At 42.2% G+C, this 23,141-nt stretch overlaps 2 protein-coding genes across 2 annotated transcripts; one reads left to right on the top strand and one right to left on the bottom strand.

Moving 5' to 3' along the window:
- Nucleotides 1-597: 597 nt before the first annotated feature.
- Nucleotides 598-13,532, bottom strand: LOC116944030 (chymotrypsinogen B-like). The gene is made up of 7 exons (XM_076068334.1): nucleotides 13,429-13,532; nucleotides 5,466-5,569; nucleotides 4,186-4,265; nucleotides 3,970-4,051; nucleotides 3,583-3,763; nucleotides 3,275-3,414; nucleotides 598-841 (listed from the first exon to the last, which is right to left on the bottom strand). The coding sequence occupies exons 1-7, from the start codon at nucleotides 13,478-13,480 to the stop codon at nucleotides 680-682; spliced, it is 801 nt and encodes a 266-aa protein (XP_075924449.1). The 5' UTR covers nucleotides 13,481-13,532; the 3' UTR covers nucleotides 598-679.
- Nucleotides 13,533-20,557: 7,025 nt separating this feature from the next.
- Nucleotides 20,558-23,141, top strand: LOC116944078 (chymotrypsinogen B-like). The gene is made up of 7 exons (XM_032957490.2): nucleotides 20,558-20,664; nucleotides 20,987-21,090; nucleotides 21,263-21,342; nucleotides 21,461-21,542; nucleotides 21,862-22,042; nucleotides 22,256-22,395; nucleotides 22,837-23,141. Exons 1-7 carry the CDS (start codon nucleotides 20,613-20,615, stop codon nucleotides 22,996-22,998), a joined length of 801 nt encoding a protein of 266 aa, XP_032813381.1. The 5' UTR covers nucleotides 20,558-20,612; the 3' UTR covers nucleotides 22,999-23,141.

Here is a 23,141-nt window from a genome sequence, read left to right as displayed (position 1 = left end):
ACCGTTGTATTAAGAGGAACAACAAACAAAAATCAATAAAGAATAAGTTGTTTGGTTCTCGTGGCGCCTATTATTTGTATGTGCTGTTGAGGCGGTCTTTGAAGCTGTGTAGAGATTTCCCCAGAATCTCATTAGCAACCCCCCCCCTCTCCCTTTTTTGCACCGGGGTGTTTTTTTTATTACCTTTTATGGCTACTTCCTTGCCTGGTGTGACTTGTGGAAGGCAGCTTCTGTGAGGGGTGAGGGTGGTTGTTAATTTTTTTTGTGCCTCATGCTACACTCTGATTGATTATTATTGAAAATATATTGGCAGAATTATTCTTAATATCAATTTTAGGAAAAGGCCTATATATACAACAGGACCAAATATGTATTCTTCGGTGCACAAGATATATGTAGAAGATATGCTGTCCTTGGAATGCATTACAGAATTCACAGCAACCAAGCATTTAGCAATTCAGACGAATAACAATGTTTTCATTATGGAACATTGTTTACTAAGCTCTACGTATGCTGAACTTCTTTCGCACCATCCGTAGCCTACCGTGTTAATTGGAGGTGCGGGGAAATCGGAGGTGAAAAATAAACCCGCTCATATTTGATTCCATTGTTTTATTGAGAGACTTAATTTGCGAGTTACAATATAAGCAATTTTACTTTTCACAATTTGAACACCAGTCTAGTTGGCAGCGATGGTCTGGTCGATCCAACTGCGCAGGGCGGTGACGCGTGCGTACACGCCAGGCATGGAGGTGGAGCACGAGCTGCTGCCCCACGACACGATTCCCACGAGGTTCCACACGCCGTTCTTCTCGCACACCAGAGGGCCGCCGGAGTCGCCCTGTGGAGATAGCGTCGCCAAAAATCAGACCCTTGGCCGATCGCGCTTTGCTCATCAATCGATGTCACTTGGTTGGGTTTTACCGTGAGCAAAGGGATGCTGCGCTACTTCATCAAGTGTTAAAGAGCAACGATTTATTTGGTAACAAGAAAAATAAATTTTCGTCCAATATTTTCTTGTTATTCTTATTCTATTTCATGTAGTACGTACGTTGGCTTCATCTGCTTAGCATTTATGTTTTACCCATGTTAAATTACACTTTTATTTGCTGCTCATTTAAGGACGTTTGACATTTTACCTTTAATTGTGCTGTTTAGCAATGGCTTCGCTATTCTTTGTAAAATGTGTTTGTAACCCAGGTCTCCCATGGCAGAGGGGCTACAGTGAGGGGAAAAAGTATTTGATCCCCTGCTGATTTTGTACGTTTGCCCACTGACAAAGAAATGATCAGTCTATAATTTTAATGGTAGGTTTATTTGAACAGTGAGAGACAGAACAACAAAAAAATCCAAAAAAACGCATGTCAAAAATGTTATGAATTGATTTGCATTTTAATGAGGGAAATAAGTTTTTGACCCCTCTGCAAAACATGACTTAGTACTTGGTGGCAAAACCCTTGTTGGCAATCACAGAGGTCAGACGTTTCTTGTAGTTGGCCACCAGGTTTGCACACATCTCAGGAGGGATTTTGTCCCACTCCTCTTTGCAGATCTTCTCCAAGTCATTAAGGTTTCGAGGCTGACGTTTGGCAACTCGAACCTTCAGCTCCCTCCACAGATTTTCTATGGGATTAAGGTCTGGAGACTGGCTAGGCCACTCCAGGACCTTCATGTGCTTCTTCTTGAGCCACTCCTTTGTTGCCTTGGCCATGTGTGTTGGGTCATTGTCATGCTGGAATACCCATCCACGACCCATTTTCAATGCCCTGGCTGAGGGAAGGAGGTTCTCACCCAAGATTTGACGGTACATGGCCCCGTCCATCGTCCCTTTCATGCGGTGAAGTTGTCCTGTCCCCTTAGCAGAAAAACACTCCCAAAGCATAATGTTTCCACCTCCATGTTTGACGGTGGGGATGGTGTTCTTGGGGTCATAGGCAGCATTCCTCCTCCTCCAAACACGGCGAGTTGAGTCGATGCCAAAGAGCTCCATTTTGGTTTCATCTGACCACAACACTTTCACCCAGTTGTCCTCTGAATCATTCAGATGTTCATTGGCAAACTTCAGACGGTCATGTATATGTGCCTTCTTGAGCAGGCGGACCTTGCGGGCGCTGCAAGATTTCAGTCCTTCACGGCGTAGTGTGTTACCAATTGTTTTCTTGGTGACTATGGTTCCAGCTGCCTTGAGATCATTGACAAGATCCTCCCGTGTAGCTATGGGCTGATTCCTCACCGTTCTCATGATCATTGCAACTCCACGAGGTGAGATCTTGCATGGAGCCCCAGGCCGAGGGAGATTGACAGTTCTTTTGTGTTTCTTCCATTTGCGAATAATCGCACCAACTGTCGTCACCTTCTCACCAAGCTGCTTGGCAATGGTCTTGTAGCCCATTCCAGCCTTGTGTAGATCTACAATTTTGTCCCTGACATCCTTGGAGAGCTCTTTGGTCTGTCCATGATGGAGAGTTTGGAATCTGATTGATTGATTGCTTCTGTGGGTAGGTGTCTTTTATATAGGTAACAAGCTGAGATTAGGAGCACTCCCTTTAAGAGTGTGCTCCTAATCTCAGCTCGTTACCTGTATAAAAGACACCTGGGAGCCAGAAATCTTTCTGACTGAGAGGAGGTCAAATACCTATTTCCCTCATTAAAATGCAAATCAATTTATAACATTTTTGACATGCGTTTTTCTGGATTTTGTTGTTATTCTGTCTCTCACTGTTCAAATAAACTTACAATTAAAATTACAGACTGATCATTTTTTGTCAGTGGGCAAACGTACACAATCAGCAGGGGATCAAATACTTTTTTCTCTCACTGTAGCAGTCACAGTTGGCAAACACACCGAGTGAATGATAGATTTTCCTACCGACTAAGCCCATGAGACTAAACTTAAGATAGATCAAGTTATATTTTTTACTGAAATAAAACAAAAGAGACATTATGGCAGTTTGGGAGTTCTCGATGAGCCTGTTGTAAACTCATGTTAATGAGGACAGTATATTTGGATGCACATGCACTATATTTGTAGCTAAATCATAAATTGTGAGATGGACATGATGATGTCAAAATCGCCCACGACGACACCACGTGTCCCACGGCATTGTGCTGCCTCAATCCATCTTGCCTCTCAAAACCAAATGGCGGGAATATGTCGACTTTAGGGCCAAGTTAAGGGTGCCTATGCCTTTATGAGCATTAGGCCTGCTTTTGTGCAGTGTATAACACTTTACGCCAAGTAAAGATCGTCAATACTAACGAAACGAACACTCACCATGCAAGACGAAGCACCAGCAGCACCAGCACAGACCATGACACTGGTGATGGTGTTGGCAGAGCCCCACTTCTGCTGGCAGATCGAGGGAGGCACAAGGGGCAGAGCTGTCTGCTGCAGGATGGGCGGCGTGTTGAAGGCTGTAAATTGCACACACAAACAAATCTATATCAATTTGGGCTGGACCCTGTGGATTAGATTTCTATTTTCTACGATTTTGTTTAAATAACATTGTTGGATGGGGTGGCTTATACAATACAAAAATTCCGCTCAGTGTTCGGCATCATGAGTTCTGCATCGATGCTCACCGGAAGAGCGAACCTTGCCCCAGCCGGAGGTGACACACATCATGGTATCAGGGAAGACATCCGAGGAGGCAGGCAGGCAGACGGGAGAGACACGGTCCACGATCTGAGCGGGCTGAGCCAGCTTCAGCACCATGATGTCGTTGTTAATGTTGTAGGAGTCCCACTGCTGGTGAGTGATGGCCTGTGTGTGTGCAAACGGAGCGAAAAACCATAAAGCAACGGAGCTACCGGTATTGACAATCGCGAGCTGTCAGCCTGCATTTGAAATGCTCACTATACCGTTATGTGACGTGGCAATCTGAACGACGTGAATATAATCGTGTACAGTTTCCATCATGCCTTATTAGGCTCTTGCCTGGGTGAACTGAATGAGGAACAGAAGTTTACCTTAGAGACGGACAGAGACTGGATGTTCTCGACGTTGGAGTTCCTGTCGTGCTCTCCCAGGACGACGCGGTCACGGGACGGGCTGCGGACGCGCACACGTTCATGACCCCTACATGAGCTTCTTGCTCAGAATAATCTACACACACACGTGTGCGTGTTTTGCTGTTTACAGTCCATTGAGCTGCAATACGCAATCGCGTCTCAGTGAGCACTCACTTGAACTCGCAGTGAGCAGCGGTCACCACCCAGGTGGAGCTGATGAGGGAGCCACCGCAATAGTGCCAGCTAGTGGAATCCTGTAGCGGTTTAAAGGGCAGAATCCAAGGGGCTGCTTTGAAAGTGGTGTACATGAACTAATTAAAAGGGGATGAAAACTCACCACCGAGTGGGTAGTGACGACATTATCAGCTCAGGGGGTGCGGCAAACGGTCAGGTGGGGCCCCAATATTTAATGTCTCGCACGGTCGCACCGAGACTATTATATTTCGCGTCTTCTCTTGCCTAATCACATCGTTTAGCATTTTCATAAAAAATACATTTAAACCGCGTTTTGAATAAGTTGTCGTTCTTTTACACTGTTGAAAACATGTCTTATGGTGGTTATCAAGGGGGGCCCAACTCAGACAGTCTGCGAGCAAAACTTTTTGCTCGTTTAGTATGATTATAAAAAGTATTTCTCGTGGATGGTCTGAACCCTGTGAGGCCAGCAGATTTAAAGGGGCATGTTACAATTAAAGCAATACAAACAATAAGTCTACCTTCTTTGGTTCTTTCGGTAAAGTCACGTAGAATGAGAATAAAATAATAAATTGATAAAATAAAATAACACAATAATATTCTCACGACGTTTCGGCCACAACACAAGCGGCCTTCATCAGGTGAAGGGAGCGAGACTGTCTGGTAGGACAGCGCTCCCTTCACCTGATGAAGGCCGCTTGTGTTGTGGCCGAAACGTCGTGAGAATATTATTGTGTTATTTTATTTTATCAATTTATTATTTTATTCTCATTCTACGTGACTTTACCGAAAGAACCAAAGAAGATGAATCATTGCAGTCACGAAAGCTTTAAATCGAAAAATAAGTCTACCGTTTGGGTAAGAGGTCTCTCCACTGTTTGCCTTCAGACGCCTATGGGAGGAGGCCTCGTCCCATGACAAATAAAAATTGCAAGCTAGGAGTTTTTATTGGGATAAAATATGACACTATTGTCATATTACACTTTGTATACATTAGAAACGTAGTTTAATCAACTTCGGTTATTCACAATCAGTTGGGTATTGTTAATCTTTTGACCATACAGGGAGATTGATTTTACGACATCCACATTACCATATCAAATAAGGCAATTTCGTTCTGCATATAGAATTGGGATAAGAAAATACTTGTCCGTAAATATAAACCGAGTTGTAACGCGCATGTATAACACACTACTGTAATCTTATTTTTTTAGAAGTTACAAGGTAGATTATAGGGGGAAGCAAATTGGCATTCGTACCTGCAGGGACACCTGCCAGGGCCAGGAGCCTGACACCGCATTCTCGCCGTTGACGATGCGGGAGTAGCCGGTGATGACCGGCTTGATGGCCGGGACACCGCACCCTGTGACGTGTACAGAACACGGTGATTGGTCGTTAAGATTACAGAAGGCTCCTTGCATGAATTGCCTACAAAGTTAGCGCTTAATATATTTAAGGTAATAAACAGAGTGTGAAGGAGCTCTGTAAATATTGTTGCACCGTCAGACCACGAGAGAAGGTGACCAGCAGCGGATAAATCATGGCCCATAACGATTACATGAATACAATATTAAGATTTATCATTAGACAGCAGTTTGAGCTAGGTGGATGCGCACACTTGATAGTTTTAAATTGGGTATCTTTTGAGTTGACCAGCTTGATGGCCGGAACACCGCACCCTGTGACGTGGGTACAAGACGAGCTCGGAGAGCACACACTGGCTTGGTGGATTCAGAGATCACTTCTCACGTTATTTAACACGTTTCAGTTTCAGTTTATTTATTTTGGTATAGCCCTGTGAGCCATTCGGCTCTTGAATCGGGTTCAACCACAACAAAAAACAAAAACATGAACAAGAAAACATCTTAAAGTGACTATGTGACTGTGCAAACAGAAAATCCATGAAAAAACAGCAAAATATTCCTGAAAAAAGCACCGTACACCAACGCTGTGTGCAAAAAATCCCAGTGGGATGCAAGTCAAACAACAACAACCACAAGAAAACTTAGATTAAGGCCATCAGTCTAACTCCGTACTACAACAAAACAAACATGTCCAAACCAAAAAACGTTTTCGAAATCACCAAAAAATAAAGCCATAATTGCAACGTAACAGTGATCATAGGGACTGTGACCGAATTTTTATAATAAACTACATAAATAACATGTAACACCAAACCCTAGAGCCATAGCTGGCTGCATGAGTTACTCCACAACAACAGAAGCATTAGTCGGAGTATCAAATTTTTCAATGCACCTTTAAGATCAGCACGCTAAATGAAAATACAGATAATACTTTGCAGCGTCATCCGGAGCGAAACATTTTATTTTATTTTACGCCAATGAATAGCAGTGGCAGCTAGGGGTGTACAACTCCTCTAGAGCAGTTTTGAGAGAAGAACTCATTGGTAGCGATTCAAGTTGCAGTTTATTGGCAATATCATTCCAGATCCTGGTGGCATGAATAGCAAAGGCCCTTCCTCCAGTTTTGTACGGCAATAGGGAATGTGAAGCTGGTAAATGAGCGAAGACCTTAGGTCAAATTTGTTCTTTGAAACAGAGAGGAGATCCAGCAGTTAATCTGCGGATTTTTTTGTAAGTACATCGTGAATAAATAAGATATGGTGCACAAGCCGTCGAACATTAAGATATGTTAAGTTTGACCCAATGTAGAGATCACAGTGGTGAGTCCTATATGGGCAGTTCAATGTAAATCTTAAGGCCGAGTGATAGATGGAATCAAGCTTCTTCAGTACAGTACTTGGGGCTGATTTATACACGATGTCACAGTAGCCAAGTAGAGGCAGTATGGTAGCTTTTATCAATTCCAAACGGAACATTGGGGGGAAGCAGTGCTTGTGTCGATACAGAAAACCAATTTTTATTTTTGTCTTTTTACCAATATAATCAATGTGATCTTCAAAATTCAGTTTTGAATCCAGGATGACCCCAATATACTTATAGATCTTGACTTGCTCTATTTGATAATTATTTAAGGAATGTAATTGGGGAAAAATAACTTCCTGCTTTAGTCCTGGTGAGAAGCATAGCACCTTGGTTTTGGAGGTATTCATGACTAGTTTAAGATCAACTAGCTGATGTTATAGTTTGTTGAAATCACACTGAAGCTTCTAGATTTAAAGCTTTCGTGACTGCAAGGATCCATACTCTTTGGTTCTATTCGGTAAAGTCACATAGGTAAAAAATGAAACAACAAAAATCATGACGTTTCGGCCACAACACAAGTGGCCTTCATCAGGTGAAGGGACCAGACTGTCTAGAGGACAGCGCTGATTTTTGTTGTTTTATTTTTTACCTACGTGACTTTACCGAACCGAATAGAACCAAAGAGTATGGACCCTGTAGCTTTGCAATCACGTCATCCGGAGAGCGGCCAGCAGTAATCAGTATCGTGTCATCTGCAAAAAGATTTACCCTGGAATGATCCAGGTCAGTGCCCAAGACATTGACATAAAGAGAGAACAAAAGTGGGCCGAGGATGGAACCCTGTGGAATCCCTTTTGTTATCTTAACACTGTTTGACCTCCAACCATCTGTGAATACAGTTTGGGTGCGAGAAAAGAGGTAATTTTGTAACCATTTTACTGCGTTTTCGGAAAAACCGAGGCAACTTAGTCTACTAAGCAGGTTGTTGTGGTCTACTGTATCAAAAGCTTTCGACAGGTCTAGAAAAAGACAGGCACAGTACTGTTTATTATCAAGGCTACTGTAAATGTGATTCAGAGCGTCTAATGCAGCAGATGTGGTTCTGTATTTTTTTTCGGATGCCAAATTGGTTTAGATGTAGTAGATTGTTGGTGGACAGGAAACTGCTAATTTGGTAGGTCAATAATTTTTCAAAAATTTTCATCAACGGGGACAAAATTGAGATAGGTCGATAGTTATTTGGATCATCTTTAGGGCTCCCATTGTGACGTGGACGGACATAGGAATGTTTCCATCCTAGAGGAACTGATGCTTCTTTGATGGACAGGTTGAAAATATGGGCTATTGGTTTGTATATTAGGTGACCAACAGTTAGTAGAGCAAAGACGGGAATACTATCTGCTCCGGTAGAGGAGGACCCTTTGAGGTAGGACAGTTGTTTAAGAACATTACTTTCATGGATTGGCTGGAAACTAAATTCGTTTAATGTTTGGACAGGGGTGTATGAATTTGCATAAGCAGGGATGACTCCCAATACATTATCAAAAAGATTACCAGCTTCAGAAAAATGAAGGTTAAAATTGTCAACTATTTTTTTGGGATCTGAAAAATATTCCCCTTTTCGGTTAAGCTCAGCGGGCAGATTGTCTGTTTTGGATGCCTTCTCGATACATTTGATTTTTTTCCAGAAAATCCTGGCATTTCCATGTAATTCCAGGAGAATGGAGGAAAAGTAGGCATTTTTTGCCTGCCGTATTTTTTTGACGCATCTATTCCTTAAAATCCTGTATTCTAGCCAGTCATTGACCAAATTACTTTTCTGAGCACATGCCCAAGCCTTGTCCCTAGTTTTCATGAGCCTTGTAATCAAATGATCAAACCATGGTGGGCGGTTGCCTTTAGTTTTAAATCTAACCAACGGAGTATGTTTGTTAAGAATTTGGAGAAATGTGTAACCTGAAGGTCTCCCAAGCCGTAGTCAGGTTGGAGATATCACAGACCTTGTCAATATCCGAGTGAAGCACATCATTAGTAAATGCCTGAGTGCTCAAGTGTCTCATAGAGTGCTTCTCAACCAATTTAGGGGGGCTTTGGGTCTGGCTGATGATCTAACCCGAAAAATGAAGGAGTGATCAATAAGGTTATTACCCAGAACACCATTCAGTGTGAAATTGTGAGGGGCATTTGTCAATAGGACGTCAAGCAGAGATGACTGTCCCGGATTTTTTAGGTTGGGTCTTGTGGGGACATTTATTAATTGAAACAGATTAAATTAATCTGCAACATTTGTGGCCACGCGCAGCGGGTTTAGCCAATTCCAATTCAGGTCACCCACTAAAACTATTTCACCTTTAGGGAGGCCCCCAAAAAGCTCTCTCAATGCAGATGTAGCTTCAACATCCTTCCCACTAGGCGGTCGATAGCAGCACACTACCAATAGTGTATTTGTTGATTATTGGGAGAGTTATTCTGAGAGCCAGACCTTCAAAGCGAAATTTTTTAAACAAGGAGTGAGCTAGTAATAGGTTTTTACCCTTTTATCTGGCACCAAAACTGACACCTTTATACAAGGGATCATGTTTGCAATAACCACAACACAAGCAGTCAAAATGCAAACAAAAAGAGACAACTCTGATAATGATATGCACTGTCCTTGAAATTGAGCCCAGTCTCCACTGGTGTTGGACCAGTTGGACCAGATGACGCCTTTTGGTCCAACACCAATGGAGACTGGGCTCTGGGAAAAGCCGTCTCGGGTGTGGCCCAATCAATTTCAAGGACAGTGCATATCATTATCAGAGTTGTCTTTTTTTGTTTGCATTTTGACTGCTTGTGTTGTGGTTATTGCAAACATGATCCCTTGTATAAAGGTGTCAGTTTTGGTGCCAGATAAAAGGGTAAAAACCTATTACTATATCATGCTACTGCCAAAGGAGGTCTCATAATGTACAGGAGTGAGCTATATTCTTGGTTCTTTCGGTAAAGTCACGTAGAAGGGAAACAATAAAATAAGAAAAATATAAAATAAAATTCTCACGACGTTCCGACTGCAACACAAGCAATCATCATCAGGTGTGAAAACCACAGCAAGAAAATTTGAAAAAAGTGGCGGTGTTTTTAGCGTTAGCACCACGGAGAGCGATTTGGCAGTTATTCAGATGGACGAGTCCATCTACGGCTCGTTTTCTGTCTGAAATCCTGCGGCCTTTCACTGGAAAAAACACCTCTGCAGTACAAAATTCTACTCAACTGGTATCGACAATCACGGGTATTTCCCTGTCCCCAGACGACCTGCTTGTCAGTTTTGATGTAGTTTCCTTATTCACCAAAGTTCCTGTACCTGACACCATCGCAATCATTGAAGACTTGGTTCATCAAGGACTAAACACTGAGGTACCCCCCTGGTGAGACACTGCTTAACCAAGACATACTTCACTTGGAATGGAACTTTCTACAAACTAACTGAGGGCACCCCAATGGGCTCCCCCCTATCTCCGGTTGTAGCCAACATTTTCATGGAGAAATTTGAGACTGACGCCATCCTGACTGCCACTCTGCGCCCAACCTTATGGAAGAGGTACGTGGATGACACTTTTGTCATCTGGCCACATGGCCGGCCTGCTCTAGATCAATTCCTCGACCACATCAATTCCATACACCCAGCCATGAGATTTACCATGGAAGTCGAAAAGATGGCAAGCTACCTTTTTGGATGTCCTAATAAAAAAGAGACCTGATGGTTCAATGAGCCACCCTGTCTACAGGAAAGCTACCCATATGGATGCTTACCTGAAACCGGATTCCCACCACCATCCATTCCAGAAGAATTCCCTCATCAAGACTCTGCACCATAGTGCCCAATGCATATCCGACCAGGAACACATAAGCAGTGAACTCAAGCACGTACACCAAGCTCTTAAGGCTAATGGTTACTCCGACTACACAATCCGCAAAGCTATGACTCCAACCATGAAGAAGGACCCTCTTGAGGAGCCTTTCAAAAGGAACCTTTCCTCAGGCTCCTCAGGCTCTTGAGGAGCCTGAGGAGCCTTTCAAATCACTTTACCCTACATTGCGGGGATCACAAAAAAGATCTCCAAAATCTTGAATAAACACAAGATCCAGGTCCGATTCAACACATTACATAAAATCCGTGATCTGGTTCCGTCTGTAAAAGATGTGATTCCGGACATACAGTACCCTGGCGTCTACAAACTAAGTTGCGTCTGTGGTAGTAGTTACTTTGGAGAAACCAAAGGACATGTCTGGGACCGCATTCGTGAACACAAAGCAGGCCTAAAACACGGTAGGACCAACACCTCGGCCGTAGCAGATCGCTGTTATAATTCAGTAGGCTCACATGAGATTGACTTCTCCAAGACAGAGGTTCTTTGCAAGCCATCTGGCTACCATGAGGCTATCAACATATACAAACACATAGACAATTTCAACCAAGAAGATGGATTCTGGCTTAGCAATCATTTGAAGGATTTGATAGACCATTTCTGGTATTAATTGATTGTTCACGGTTACGGTGGCTTTCAGACCGCATCCATTATTTTTGTCTCCCCCCTCCTCTTTTCCGATCATAGATGGACTCGTCCATCTGAATAACTGCCAAATTACTCTCCGCGGTGCTAACGTAAAAAAGCCACTTTATTCAAATTTCCTTGCTGTGGTTTTCACACCTGATGATGATTGCTTGTGTTGCAGTCGAAACGTTGTGAGAATTTTATTGCTTTATTTTTTTATCATTTTATTGTTTCCTTTCTACGTGACTTTCCCGAAAGAACCAAGAATATGAATCCCTGCAGTCACGAAAGCTTTAAATCAAAAGGAGTGAGCTAGTGAACATGCAATGGTATTACGAACATAGATGGCAATTCCACCTTCTTTAGATCATCGGTTAAGCCGAAAAAGGTTGTAGTTGTCAATCGCAATCTGTAAGTCATTGACGGCAGGAGTGAGAAATGTTTCTGTTAAGCAAAAAATGTCTGGGTAAAGATTTGCCACTTCTAGTTTTAGTTGACTTAATTTAATCACAAGCCCTCTGATTTTGACATGTAGAACACCAACACCTTTCCTGCCAGAAAACAATCTACAGAATTATACGAGTTCTTTTAATTTGGGCTAGGATGAAGCTCAATACCACCCAGAAATAAGAAAAGTAGAATTAATAGTTTGCACAAGTATTTTATAGGATGAAGAGCGGTGAACCTTGGACGAATAGCAGTTGCTCGCAGATGGTGTTATTTTTAAGAGCAGAATGAAGTTTGGAAGGAGTGCTGGTGAAGTAATGGGACAAAGATATGGTTTAAAAGGATACAATGATGGAGTGTAGAAGTGTCTATGAGCTGTTTCATTAGCAGGTGTAGTGGCAAATGGAGCAACAAGTATGGACGCAAAGTAACGAGGGTAGCAGTTTGTAGAGTTAAGTGTGGCACTAGATATGGCCGGGAGGGACAGCAGTAGGATACACAGCAGGAGAATTGCCATCTCTAAAATATCCGGGGTAAACACAGATTAACACACAAGCGGAAAAGAAAATATATATACTTGTAGGCCGAGGGCGAGAAAACGTATTGCCGCACTTGTCACACATGCACGGCTTCTCGCCCATGTGCTAGGGTTGAACAGCGCCCCCCACCAGACAGGGACAGCAGATTTTTGGCTGTTGTGGGCTCGGCTGAACCGCTTGCACCACCTCCTTTCCCCGCCGCAGGATGGTGCTCGAGCTAGCCCTCCTTGAGCTCAACTCACGACTGGAATGTCGTTTGTTGGCCTCTGCTGCCTGATCAGACAGCCCCACTGAAGCCCACACAGGGGACTCTTCATTCACGACCCTTGGCCGTCTTGACACGTATGTACTGGGGGTGTCGCTTCAGGTGAATAAACAAAACCGGCACACATAGTCTTCTGAAACTCATTACAAATATATATTATTTTTTTTCACATAACATTTTATAATTCGTAATTCATGTAAATTTAGCTGAGTGACTCTAATTTTTCATCATCATTAACTGGGAGTGGAGTAGTGGCCTAGTGGTTAGCGCACTGCTGCTGTGCACTCCGGTCACTTCAGTTGGATTCCTGGCCATGGCTAACATCATTGATGAGTGATATCTGTCCCTCCCCCCCACCACCCGCCTTCATAAACCCGCAGTGACAAGCTTGGTGAAATATGGTGAAACCGACACGGCAACATTCGAGTTATGAAGGGTTTTAAAATAGAGTTATTAATTGGAATTACATCACCATATATCCAAGATAGCCTCAATGAGTCTAAAGCAATGTTGCTGCTCTAAGATGATCCGTAAATGATAAATTTTGCATGCGGGTGGCAAACAGAATAGGTCTCTGAAACTCGAGGCATCAGGAGGGAAAACGACGGGAATTCTGTAGACATCTAAAAACAACCTGTTTGATGTGACTATCACCTTGAGCTCTACACGTTCCAGACACATTTACTACTTAGAGACCAATAGTACCTGCCTGTGTAAATATGGATCATTCACATAGATACGGCTGCTTTCACGTTCCAGCGGACATTGCTCACCGAAGGCGGCGCCGATGAAGGCGAAGCAGGAGACGAGCCAGAAGAGAGACATTGTTACTGTGGTGGTCGGTGCTGGACCCTGTCTCTCTAACCGGCCCCTTTTATACCAAAAATATGCCGTTGGGCAGCGAGTTTATCATATCCCAATCTGATAACACCGGCCCTGTATACGAGTGGAGAAATCCAATAGGTTCTCATGAACTTCGGGTACATTATTACCAAAATAGAGTTTAGAGTCACAATTAGACGGGCCGCGACGTGTCCTTCAGTCACGAACCAAGGGGGCTTGAACTGCAACTTACAGCTCGAGAGTTTAGGATAGAACACAATGCATAGTAGAATTGTTCTTGTAGTTAACAGTTAATAGGTATCGTTTGTGAAATATAGTTAGGGAAGTACAGGCTTCTTCTTGTCTTAACTAATCCATTGTTTTACGAAAATTATCATGTGCAGAAGTTTGATCTGTGTTTGGCATGTAAACATGAGTAGTGTAATTCCAGTTATATGGTATTTACACTGCAAAAACCTCGCCGTTTATACTTCCCATAAGCGAGTTTGATAATAGAATCTCCACGTGTTATGCGTAAACGAGTTTGATCATCCACAGGAAGATGTCGGCTTCTGACATCTTGGGTAACGGAGTGAAATGTATTTTCATTGTTTATAATAAAGTCAGGCATAATGGCGGTTGATAGTAATCTCTTTTTAATGCTGAGATTCATTCAGTACCGTGTGTAGGTTATGTGGTCAAAGGAAGAAACCCGTTTTTTTAATCCAGGTTATTCGTTTGGTTCGGTTGGCCTCTAAAACGTCCATTATCTGGGTTCCTTTTATCTCGGTGAACAATGGATACACGAACTGTGATAGGATGCCAATTAGTCTATGTAAGTCAGCTTTGTCTTAAAGTAAAATAACGATGAGATATTTAATGTCTGTATTCAAACAGAAACGTAATTTTAAACGCCATGTACCAGAAAGGAACAGCTGAAAATGACAATGTATAAAGAGAGCACATTGCTCACATCAGCGGCAGGAGTCAGGCAAGAAGAAAAACTTGCACTAAAGCCACCGATATGAGGAAAAACGTTGCTGTTTTCGCCTAAAATAGGCCTCACAAGGGTTATTTTTACCAATAGAAATATTACCTCAGAGGTTTACAAGTAATGAGAATGGGTGAAAATGCATATACATCATTTTCTGTACACACTGCACTATATCCAACACATATTCCCATAATTAGTAAACCACCTATTTTTTTTTGTATCTGTAGCGAACCAACGTATTCATATTTTGTGGGCAAAGTGAAGTTTAATTTGCATTACACTACGAAGCACATGTTTATTTTATAAAGATTGAGAACATGAAAAGTGAAATGATATGTAACATGGGAAAAGCCTGACTTCATCTTCTCATCAACAGCAGCCATGATGAGTAATCTGTTGGATAAAATCCTCCCCAAGCTATATCATATATCTTACGATCCTGCGATGTACAAAATCCACCGATTGCTCTATGCCGCTGTACCGGTCCCGTTCTGTTGTAATGTGCACTGATGCCTACTTTACTGAGGGCGATATTGGCACAGAAAATTAATATTTATTGATTGATACACACGAGCCGATTTCATTGCTCCATCTTCCTGATGGACATTTTTTCAGGACAGGTTCCATCTCTTAGTAACCACGCCATGATTCTGCAACCATTTACAGTAGCTATCATCCCTTCTTGCAATATGCGTGGGAATTTACTAAAGCTCACCAGATGACTGTCGTGTTCTGACCTTCAATGATAAAACAAGCTTATCTTTGCATATTTATCGTGGAAAGAGGTTGCCAAACCAAACGTCTTTCCGATGTAAAAAAATGCCGTATTTAGCTTAAGGAACTTCAGGTACATCTACCACAGCACAAATGGCTCTAGTCTGGCTCTTTCCTGTTTCGATTTCTTGGGCGCTACCTTTGGTGAGCGTGTACACTTCACTGGATTTAAAACTGATTAAAACTTGTGGCCAGTCATTTGGCGCTGTGGCTAAGAGGGTGTGGGGAGCAGTTAAAACGTGGAATCTGCATATCATCCGTCCGGAATTGATCAAATAAGTGTAACATTGTGTGCAGTCACTGGCACATGCAACGTAAGCGTAGAACCTCTAACTACTAGCTCAGGTCCGTCAACTCAGATGATATCTCCCCACTACTCGTTTAAGCATGGAGACACTTTTGACTTTTTTGTTGAACAAAAATCAAGTTTCTGAAACCTTGTTTCTTTATTTTAAACGCTCATTCTGGAGGTCATGTCTCTGATATATTGCATGGGTTAAAATGTATTTTCCAGCCAGATGAAACTAAACCGAGTTATCAAAGTGTAGTGATTTGATGAATTCAACTCGGTCAACAATAATTGTAATAATAAAATCAGCTCTCGGAATATAAAACCATATAAGTTATACTGCAATCTGACAAAGATGACAAAGTCTAAGACCCTGCGAGATAGTGCACCCCTTAGTGAAAAGTAGCTTGAAGAGACATCAGATATAATTATATTTAAACATTTATACAAATTAAATTAGATTTTGAAAAAGTAGAAATTAAATATTTAGAGTCATTGACCATGTAGTCTCTTGGTCTCACTCAGGATTTTCCCATACCTGTGGGTATATATTTTATTGGTCGAATTGTTTATTTCAAAAATACATTTTATCCGTAAAAAAAGTTATTTATACGTTGTAAGATTAGACTACTTAAAAGTAAGCATTAAATGCAAATATAGCTTAACATGTAGGTTAATGTAGCAGTGTCATTACTGGAATTTTGCAGACTTGCAAACGTGGCAAATTGTGAAGGATTAAAATATATATTTTAAAAGTATTATGTATTAAAATTTGTATTTAAAGCTTTCGTGACTGCAGGGATTAATATTCTTGGTTCTTTCGGTAAAGTCACGTAGAAGGGACAATTTCAACTGAGAAGATGGATTCTGGCTTAGGAATCATTGGAAGGATTTGATAAACCATTTCGGGTCTTAATTGATTGTTCACGCTTACGGTGGCTTTCAGACCGCATCCATTATTTTCGTCTCCCCCCTCCTCTTTTCCGAACATAGATGGACTCGTCCATCTGAATAACTGCCAAATCGCTCTCCGTGGTGCTAACGTTAAAAAAACCCGCCACTTTTTTCAAATTTTCTTGCCGTGGTTTTTACACCTAACGATGATTGCTTGTGTTGCAGTCGAAACGTCGTGAGAATGTTATTGTTTTATATTTTTATTATTTAATTGTTTCCATTCTACGTGACTTTACCAAAAGAACCAACTAAATATTATGTATTTAGTTTCAGGTGTAACTATACTGATTGTTACAAAAAACGTAGTAAGCTTAATTATCCCAACTTGATGTGGAAAATATTCAGATTAGGTGTTATACACAATTAAATATATTTTTCATCAAAGTCATGCGATAAGTTCCTGAATGTGAATTTATGCACATGATCTTTTCTCATGCATCATCCCTTTAATTCCATTATTTGTCTTGCAAGAATATCGACCTCCTCCCTCCCCCCGCCCACTGTAATTTGAAGTTAATAAGAGGGTAGGACACAAGGTCGTCTCCTTAAACACCCACAGGATGCAAGTTCGATAGCCACAACAAATGGACAATTGTGTCATTTGGCGCTGTGCTACGTAATTAAACTGTGATGTCATTTTTATACTAATTTACAGTTCTAAAGAGTCTCTCACCCGGAGATCACAAGACACAACAACAACCGCCAATCGTCAAACTAGATGGACTTTGAAGCCACTTGAGGTGTCAAAGACTCGCTGGCAGGAGATCACAGGACAGACCTAGATGCTATGGGTTGAGTGAGATGCTTGGGAGATGCACCACCTGTGCCCCCTACTGGGCCAACTTGCTGTTTTTAGCCGCAAGCCCCCAACTCGTTGTGAGCGTCGCTCCTCCGCTCTTCATTGTTGCTGGAGGGCGACTGCCTCCAACTGCCCAGTAGCGTCCTTCATAAGCCTCCAATCTTGACACTGCTGGTACTCGTCATCGGTAAGTCCCCTCAGCTCTATATCCTCTTGTATCACATCACTCCATCTCTTCTTTAGCCCGTGCCGAGCCCATTTAGCTCCCTCTAACCGGGCATGTAGTGGCTGGACATGTCGGATACATGCCCCAGCCAACGCAGCCTTACCTGCCAGAGGAGCTCACCAATGGGACTGTGTCCAGATTGTCACAAAACACACGCACATGCAGGCAGGCTCACACCAATAAAGACCAACCCCAAAACAAAGGATTCAAGAAATATCACAAGTTCTCATAAATAAGCTGCGTCTTAAGGTTCAATTTGAATAAAACGAGGGGATGGTGGGGAGTCAGTGGATCGACCATCTTATGAACGTATATTTCATGGCCTGGGGGCCACATGAGACAAGGCCTGGTCACCCATCATCGTTGAAGAGACGTCACCTCGGCACACACAACAGACCAGAATCGGATGACCGAAGCACTCTTGTTGGACATATAGGCGATGTATATGTGAGGGAACAGCATCATTGAGAGCCTTGTGGGTGAGGAGAAGAATCTTGTGCCCTGAGAGTGCTTCATCCATTGGAAGGTGTGAATGAATCGACTGTGAGAACAATTTATTTAGAAATATGCACATTAACACAACGCAAATGTTCACACATTGCCACATGGATCTAGCTCTTCACTCATTGAAGATGTCAGTCAAACGGATGCCTAAATAGTGAATCAACATGCTAATTGACAACGGTTCTGGAGAAATATCATCTAACCCTGCTGCTTTGCCATTTTTAAGCTTAATGATGACATGCCAAACTCCTTTGATGTAGGAGGGTCTGTGTTAGTTTGGCAGTCAAAGTCAGCTGCATTATCTGCCAAATTGGGACAAGCATCTGTTGGTGGGTGGTTCAGCACTGCTGCATAATGCTCAGGACATCTTCCACCGATGAGCAAGGAGAGCCGTCTGATTTGGTGATCGTAGCCATGACAGTATGTCCACCACCTCCTCTGAGACAGTCCTAACTCAACTTCATCAGTCAGCGAGGTCAGATACTTCTCTTGGTCAGCTTTTGCTCAAGCTCTGAACATTCTCTGACGCCTGCGATGTTCCTTAATGTTATCAGTCTGCCGTGCAGCTGCCTTCTGTTCCAAAACCTGGAACGTGGAATCAGGCTTTCAGAGGCCTAGTGTAGCTTCAGCAGCCAGTGTAATGGAGGCACATTCGACCAACATATTCTGGTGAGATGCTGGAGACTGCCTGTCACCTGCAGAAGGTCACTTGTGTTGTGGCCGAAACGTCGTGAGAATTTTATCGTGTTATTTTATTATTTTATTATTTTATTCTCATTCTACGTGACTTTACCGAAAGAACCAAAGAAGCTGACTCATGTTGTAAAAAAATATATATTTACGCGATCTAACCCAAACACCTCTATTATGGATCATGTTGTAATTGTAATTTGATTAATAGTCAAGCACAATATTAAAGAGCGATTGACAAAATGCAACCTTGAACACCTGTCCGAATATCAAACCATTCTGATGTGTAACCTTATACATGTAAACAAGCCTGATTCCCTTTATTCAAGTGTTAAAGGAAGCAACCTTTCTTCCCCGGGATGCCATAACAACCTAGGTGTTCCCACAGATCCTCGTTCCAGAGTCGTTGGCCTGGTTAAAGTCTACAAATGAAATCCAAAAAGCCTTCACATATTCTCCAGTGCAGAGAACCCAAACAACCAGCTCGGAACATGAGGCGGAGTCCGGTCAAAACTTAAAAAAATAAACTCCACTACAGTTGCTTTTTCTCAAACCACCGGCCTATCAAATACCCATATTTCTGGGCAAGGGTCAAGGCAGAGAGAAAACAAGTTACTCGCGTTTCAAAGAATAATACAAGGGCAATGTGCAATGATTCCCAGGAGTTACAGGGCAATGAATGTGCATGTTCTTCCCGTGGTCGTGTGGATTTTTCAACTCCACGTTTAGAAATATGCGTTGGCTACTACAAGTTCCCACATGAAAAGTAACTTTGATGAGCTCTCATGTGTGGCCAGGTCATCTATGAAAAATCGCTAACAGCTCAGTGTGTTTTACCTGATAAATAAAATGCATGTACTTTTGTACTATTCATTTTTAGATTTCGTTAAGAAACGTCTCTCAATGGACACGTTTATCAAAACAGGCATGTTTATCAAAACGTGATTTTACTCGATTGTCATATGTTGTCACCAGAATAAAATATTTTTTTACATAGAGGGACTGTTTTAAACATGTTGTTTGCTTGCAAATGCACGAATTATCAGTTAAATTTTGATTTAAAGCTTTCGTGACGGCAGTGATTCAAATTCTTGGTTCATTCGGTAAAGTCACGTTGAAGGGAAACAAGAACATAATAAAATATCTATGTTGCTATATATATTTTATTATTTTATTGTTTCCCTTCAACGTGACTTTACCGAAAGAACCAAGAATATGAACCAAGAATATGATACCAAAAATGTTCAACCATGTCGTGCACACTTTGAGTTTTTTCTCAACGCTTTTTGTCACCTGACCCCAATTTATCAGTTATCCACGAAAATACACTCGTGAGAAAATATGGGTAGTATGGTATTGATTGCACATTCATTTAAATAACCATTTTTTAAAATGCTAGTTCTCATGGCACAGATCAACTTCAAATATCACTCCAAAAGCCAATTTGTCTACGATGCAAATTCAAAGTATGGCACAAAATCATAATTACTTAATGAAAAATAATAACTTCAGTTTGTTAGATCTTAATATGTTTGTTTTCAGGGCCGTCAATATAATACTTTCGTGACATTTGCACTTAATTTCATTGCAATGAAACTAATACTTTTGTTCGATAATCATAGAATATTAATTCACAAAAATGGCGATAGCTTTGCATTTCAGACGTTATAGTCAACGTCACCTCAATATATTACTCAAAACTTAAAATGTTAAAACTTGAGCTTACGTCACCTCTCTGCATGAGAACGTATCGACTCACCTCATATGGCACAAGACATGTACCAGCCATCTAAGGGCAAAGGCTGCAATCGATTTTATAGTTGAAACTCACTGCCACGCGGCAGATTTTCTGTATAAAAGGGGCTTCCCAACGGCAGGAGGCCAGCACCGTCTACCACAGTCGCAATGTCTCTCTTCTGGCTCGTCTCCTGCTTCGCCTTCATCGGCGCCACCTTCGGTGAGTGTCTATGATAGTCATTGGTATTTCAGATGCAGCATTTTAGTTTTTTAAAAAGACATTCACTCGGTTATTGGCCAAAATGTATTAGCCCCTTCAGCCGTGCATCTATTTAAGTTGATATAAATGTGAGATTTTTTATGGAAGTTTTCAGTGACCTATTTCTCCCAGGTCACTTCAATGAGGAAGCCACTTTGTGGGAAGTCAAGAGTTGCCTTATGGAGAATTTTCAACAATGGCTCATGACCACTTGCAATGATAAGCAAGGTCCACAATTCATTGAGAACGGAGATGCTTTAACCTGGTGTTTGATGTATTATAGGGTGCGGTGTCCCGGCTATCAAGCCGGTCATCACCGGCTACTCCCGTATCGTCAATGGCGAGGATGCAGTGTCGGGCTCCTGGCCCTGGCAAGTGTCCCTGCAGGTGAGTCCTCAATGTTAGCGTATCATGAGTCCACATTAACATGAACCGTATCGCGGTGTTCCCAACAGACATGACAGTCAGCCCATATGAAGTGCTATTTGGTATGTGAGGTGTGCTACGCGTGTCACAGAGTGCGACACAACACCAATTCTGTCGCGTCTTGCCACTACAGGATTCCACCACGTGGCACTATTGCGGTGGCTCCCTCATCGACCCCTCATGGGTGGTGACCGCTGCCCACTGCGAGTTCAAGTAAGCGAATGCAGGAGTCACTGCGCCAGCGTAGCACCGCTCATTGTTAACGATTTAAAACGAGGCAGAATATCTTTCTCAATCAGTAAATGTTCGGTTTTCTTAAATGCGTTCGCAGCCCGTCCATTGACCGCGTCGTCCTGGGCGAGCACGACAGGAACTCCAACGCCGAGAACATCCAGTCTCTTGTCGTCTCTAAGGTAAACTTGCGAGCTATAAAATTACCTCATGAACATTCCCCTCAACTTGTTAGACATTGAAATGGATGAAGTTCAACAGAGACCAAGTGTTTTTGATTCAAAGCTTTCGTTACTGCAGGGATTCATTTTCTTGGATCTTTCGGTTTTATAAAACAACATTGTTACATATTTTTTTTTATTATTTTATCGTTTCCCTTCTACATGACTTTACCGAAAAAATTAAGAAAATAGAGACCAAGTGTATTAAACAAGTACCCTGAATTAAACAAACATAGATCGTTTAAGGTATTCTAACATCTCGTTCTGTTTGCACACACAGGCCATCACTCACCAGCAGTGGGACTCCTACAACATCAACAACGACATCATGTTGCTGAAGCTGGCTCAGCCCGCTCAGATCGTGGACCGTGTCTCTCCCGTCTGCCTGCCTGCCGCCTCGGATGTCTTTGCTGATAACATGATGTGTGTCACCTCCGGCTGGGGCAAGGTCCGCTCTTCCGGTGAGCATCGATGACCAATAATTAACACAATTTACTTTGTGCATGGTATTCATGTGGACTTCCTACAACTAGATGGACTTGACAAATTTGAGATTAATTCGTGCAAATAGAGTTATCAATAAACATGATCAACTATATGATCTGTTACCTCAAAAGAGATGATCTAACCATTATTCTATGTTATTTGGTATTCTTCTATGTGTGCGTTCACAGCCTTCAACACGCCGCCCATCCTGCAGCAGACCGCTCTGCCCATTGTGCCTACCGCCACCTGCCAGCAGAAGTGGGGCACCGTGAACGTCATCACCAGCGTCATGATCTGCGCTGGTGGTGCTGGAGCTAGCTCCTGCATGGTAAACGTTAACGGTATTTCTTTACGTAGCTAAAGTTGTTATATTTGAAGCATGTGTTTCATATCTACATCTGAAGGTTTAAGGATGGTGGGGTTTATGGGCCTATCTTGTAAAATGTAACGTATTTGAAAATAAACCCTCGATGAAAGTATTTGCCACGATAATAGGGTTGACATGCTTAATTTTAAGTGGGAATATCATTTTTTTTAAATCAACAAATATAAATTAGTGACAGCTCATTATTACCATGCACAATGCACATACAATACTTTAAAAAATGTGGAATGATTGCAGACTTTCACCACCATCTACGTGAAGTGTATCTCAACACAACTCAGTTGTCATCAAAGATGGGTAGGCAGATTTTAGTTTATTCTGTCTCGACATCGAAGGTCGTTTTCATACTCTTGTCGCTATGCACCTTGCGTGTCTTCTCCATAGGGTGACTCCGGCGGCCCCCTGGTGTGCGAGAAGAACGGCGTGTGGAACCTTGTGGGGATCGTTTCGTGGGGCAGCAGCTCGTGCTCCACCAGCATGCCGGCCGTGTACGCGCGCGTCACCGCCCTGCGCAGCTGGATTGACCAGACCATGGCTGCCAACTAGACACACTGATGGGCAACGATTCAGTAATTGCTTTCAATTGGTCGCATTGGATTCGTGATTGTGAACACCTTGGATTATATATGATTCAATTGCTTGTGTTGATGATATGTTGTATCGTTAATAATAAAGTTGCTGACCAATAA

Source organism: Petromyzon marinus, chromosome 20 (assembly GCF_048934315.1).
Source record: "Petromyzon marinus isolate PM22_M1 ecotype Great Lakes invasive population chromosome 20, UKy_Petmar_22M1.pri1.0, whole genome shotgun sequence".
Classification (NCBI taxonomy): Eukaryota; Metazoa; Chordata; class Hyperoartia; order Petromyzontiformes; family Petromyzontidae; genus Petromyzon; species Petromyzon marinus.
Note: the sequence above shows the minus strand (reverse complement) of the source record. Positions and strands in the feature narration are given on the sequence as shown.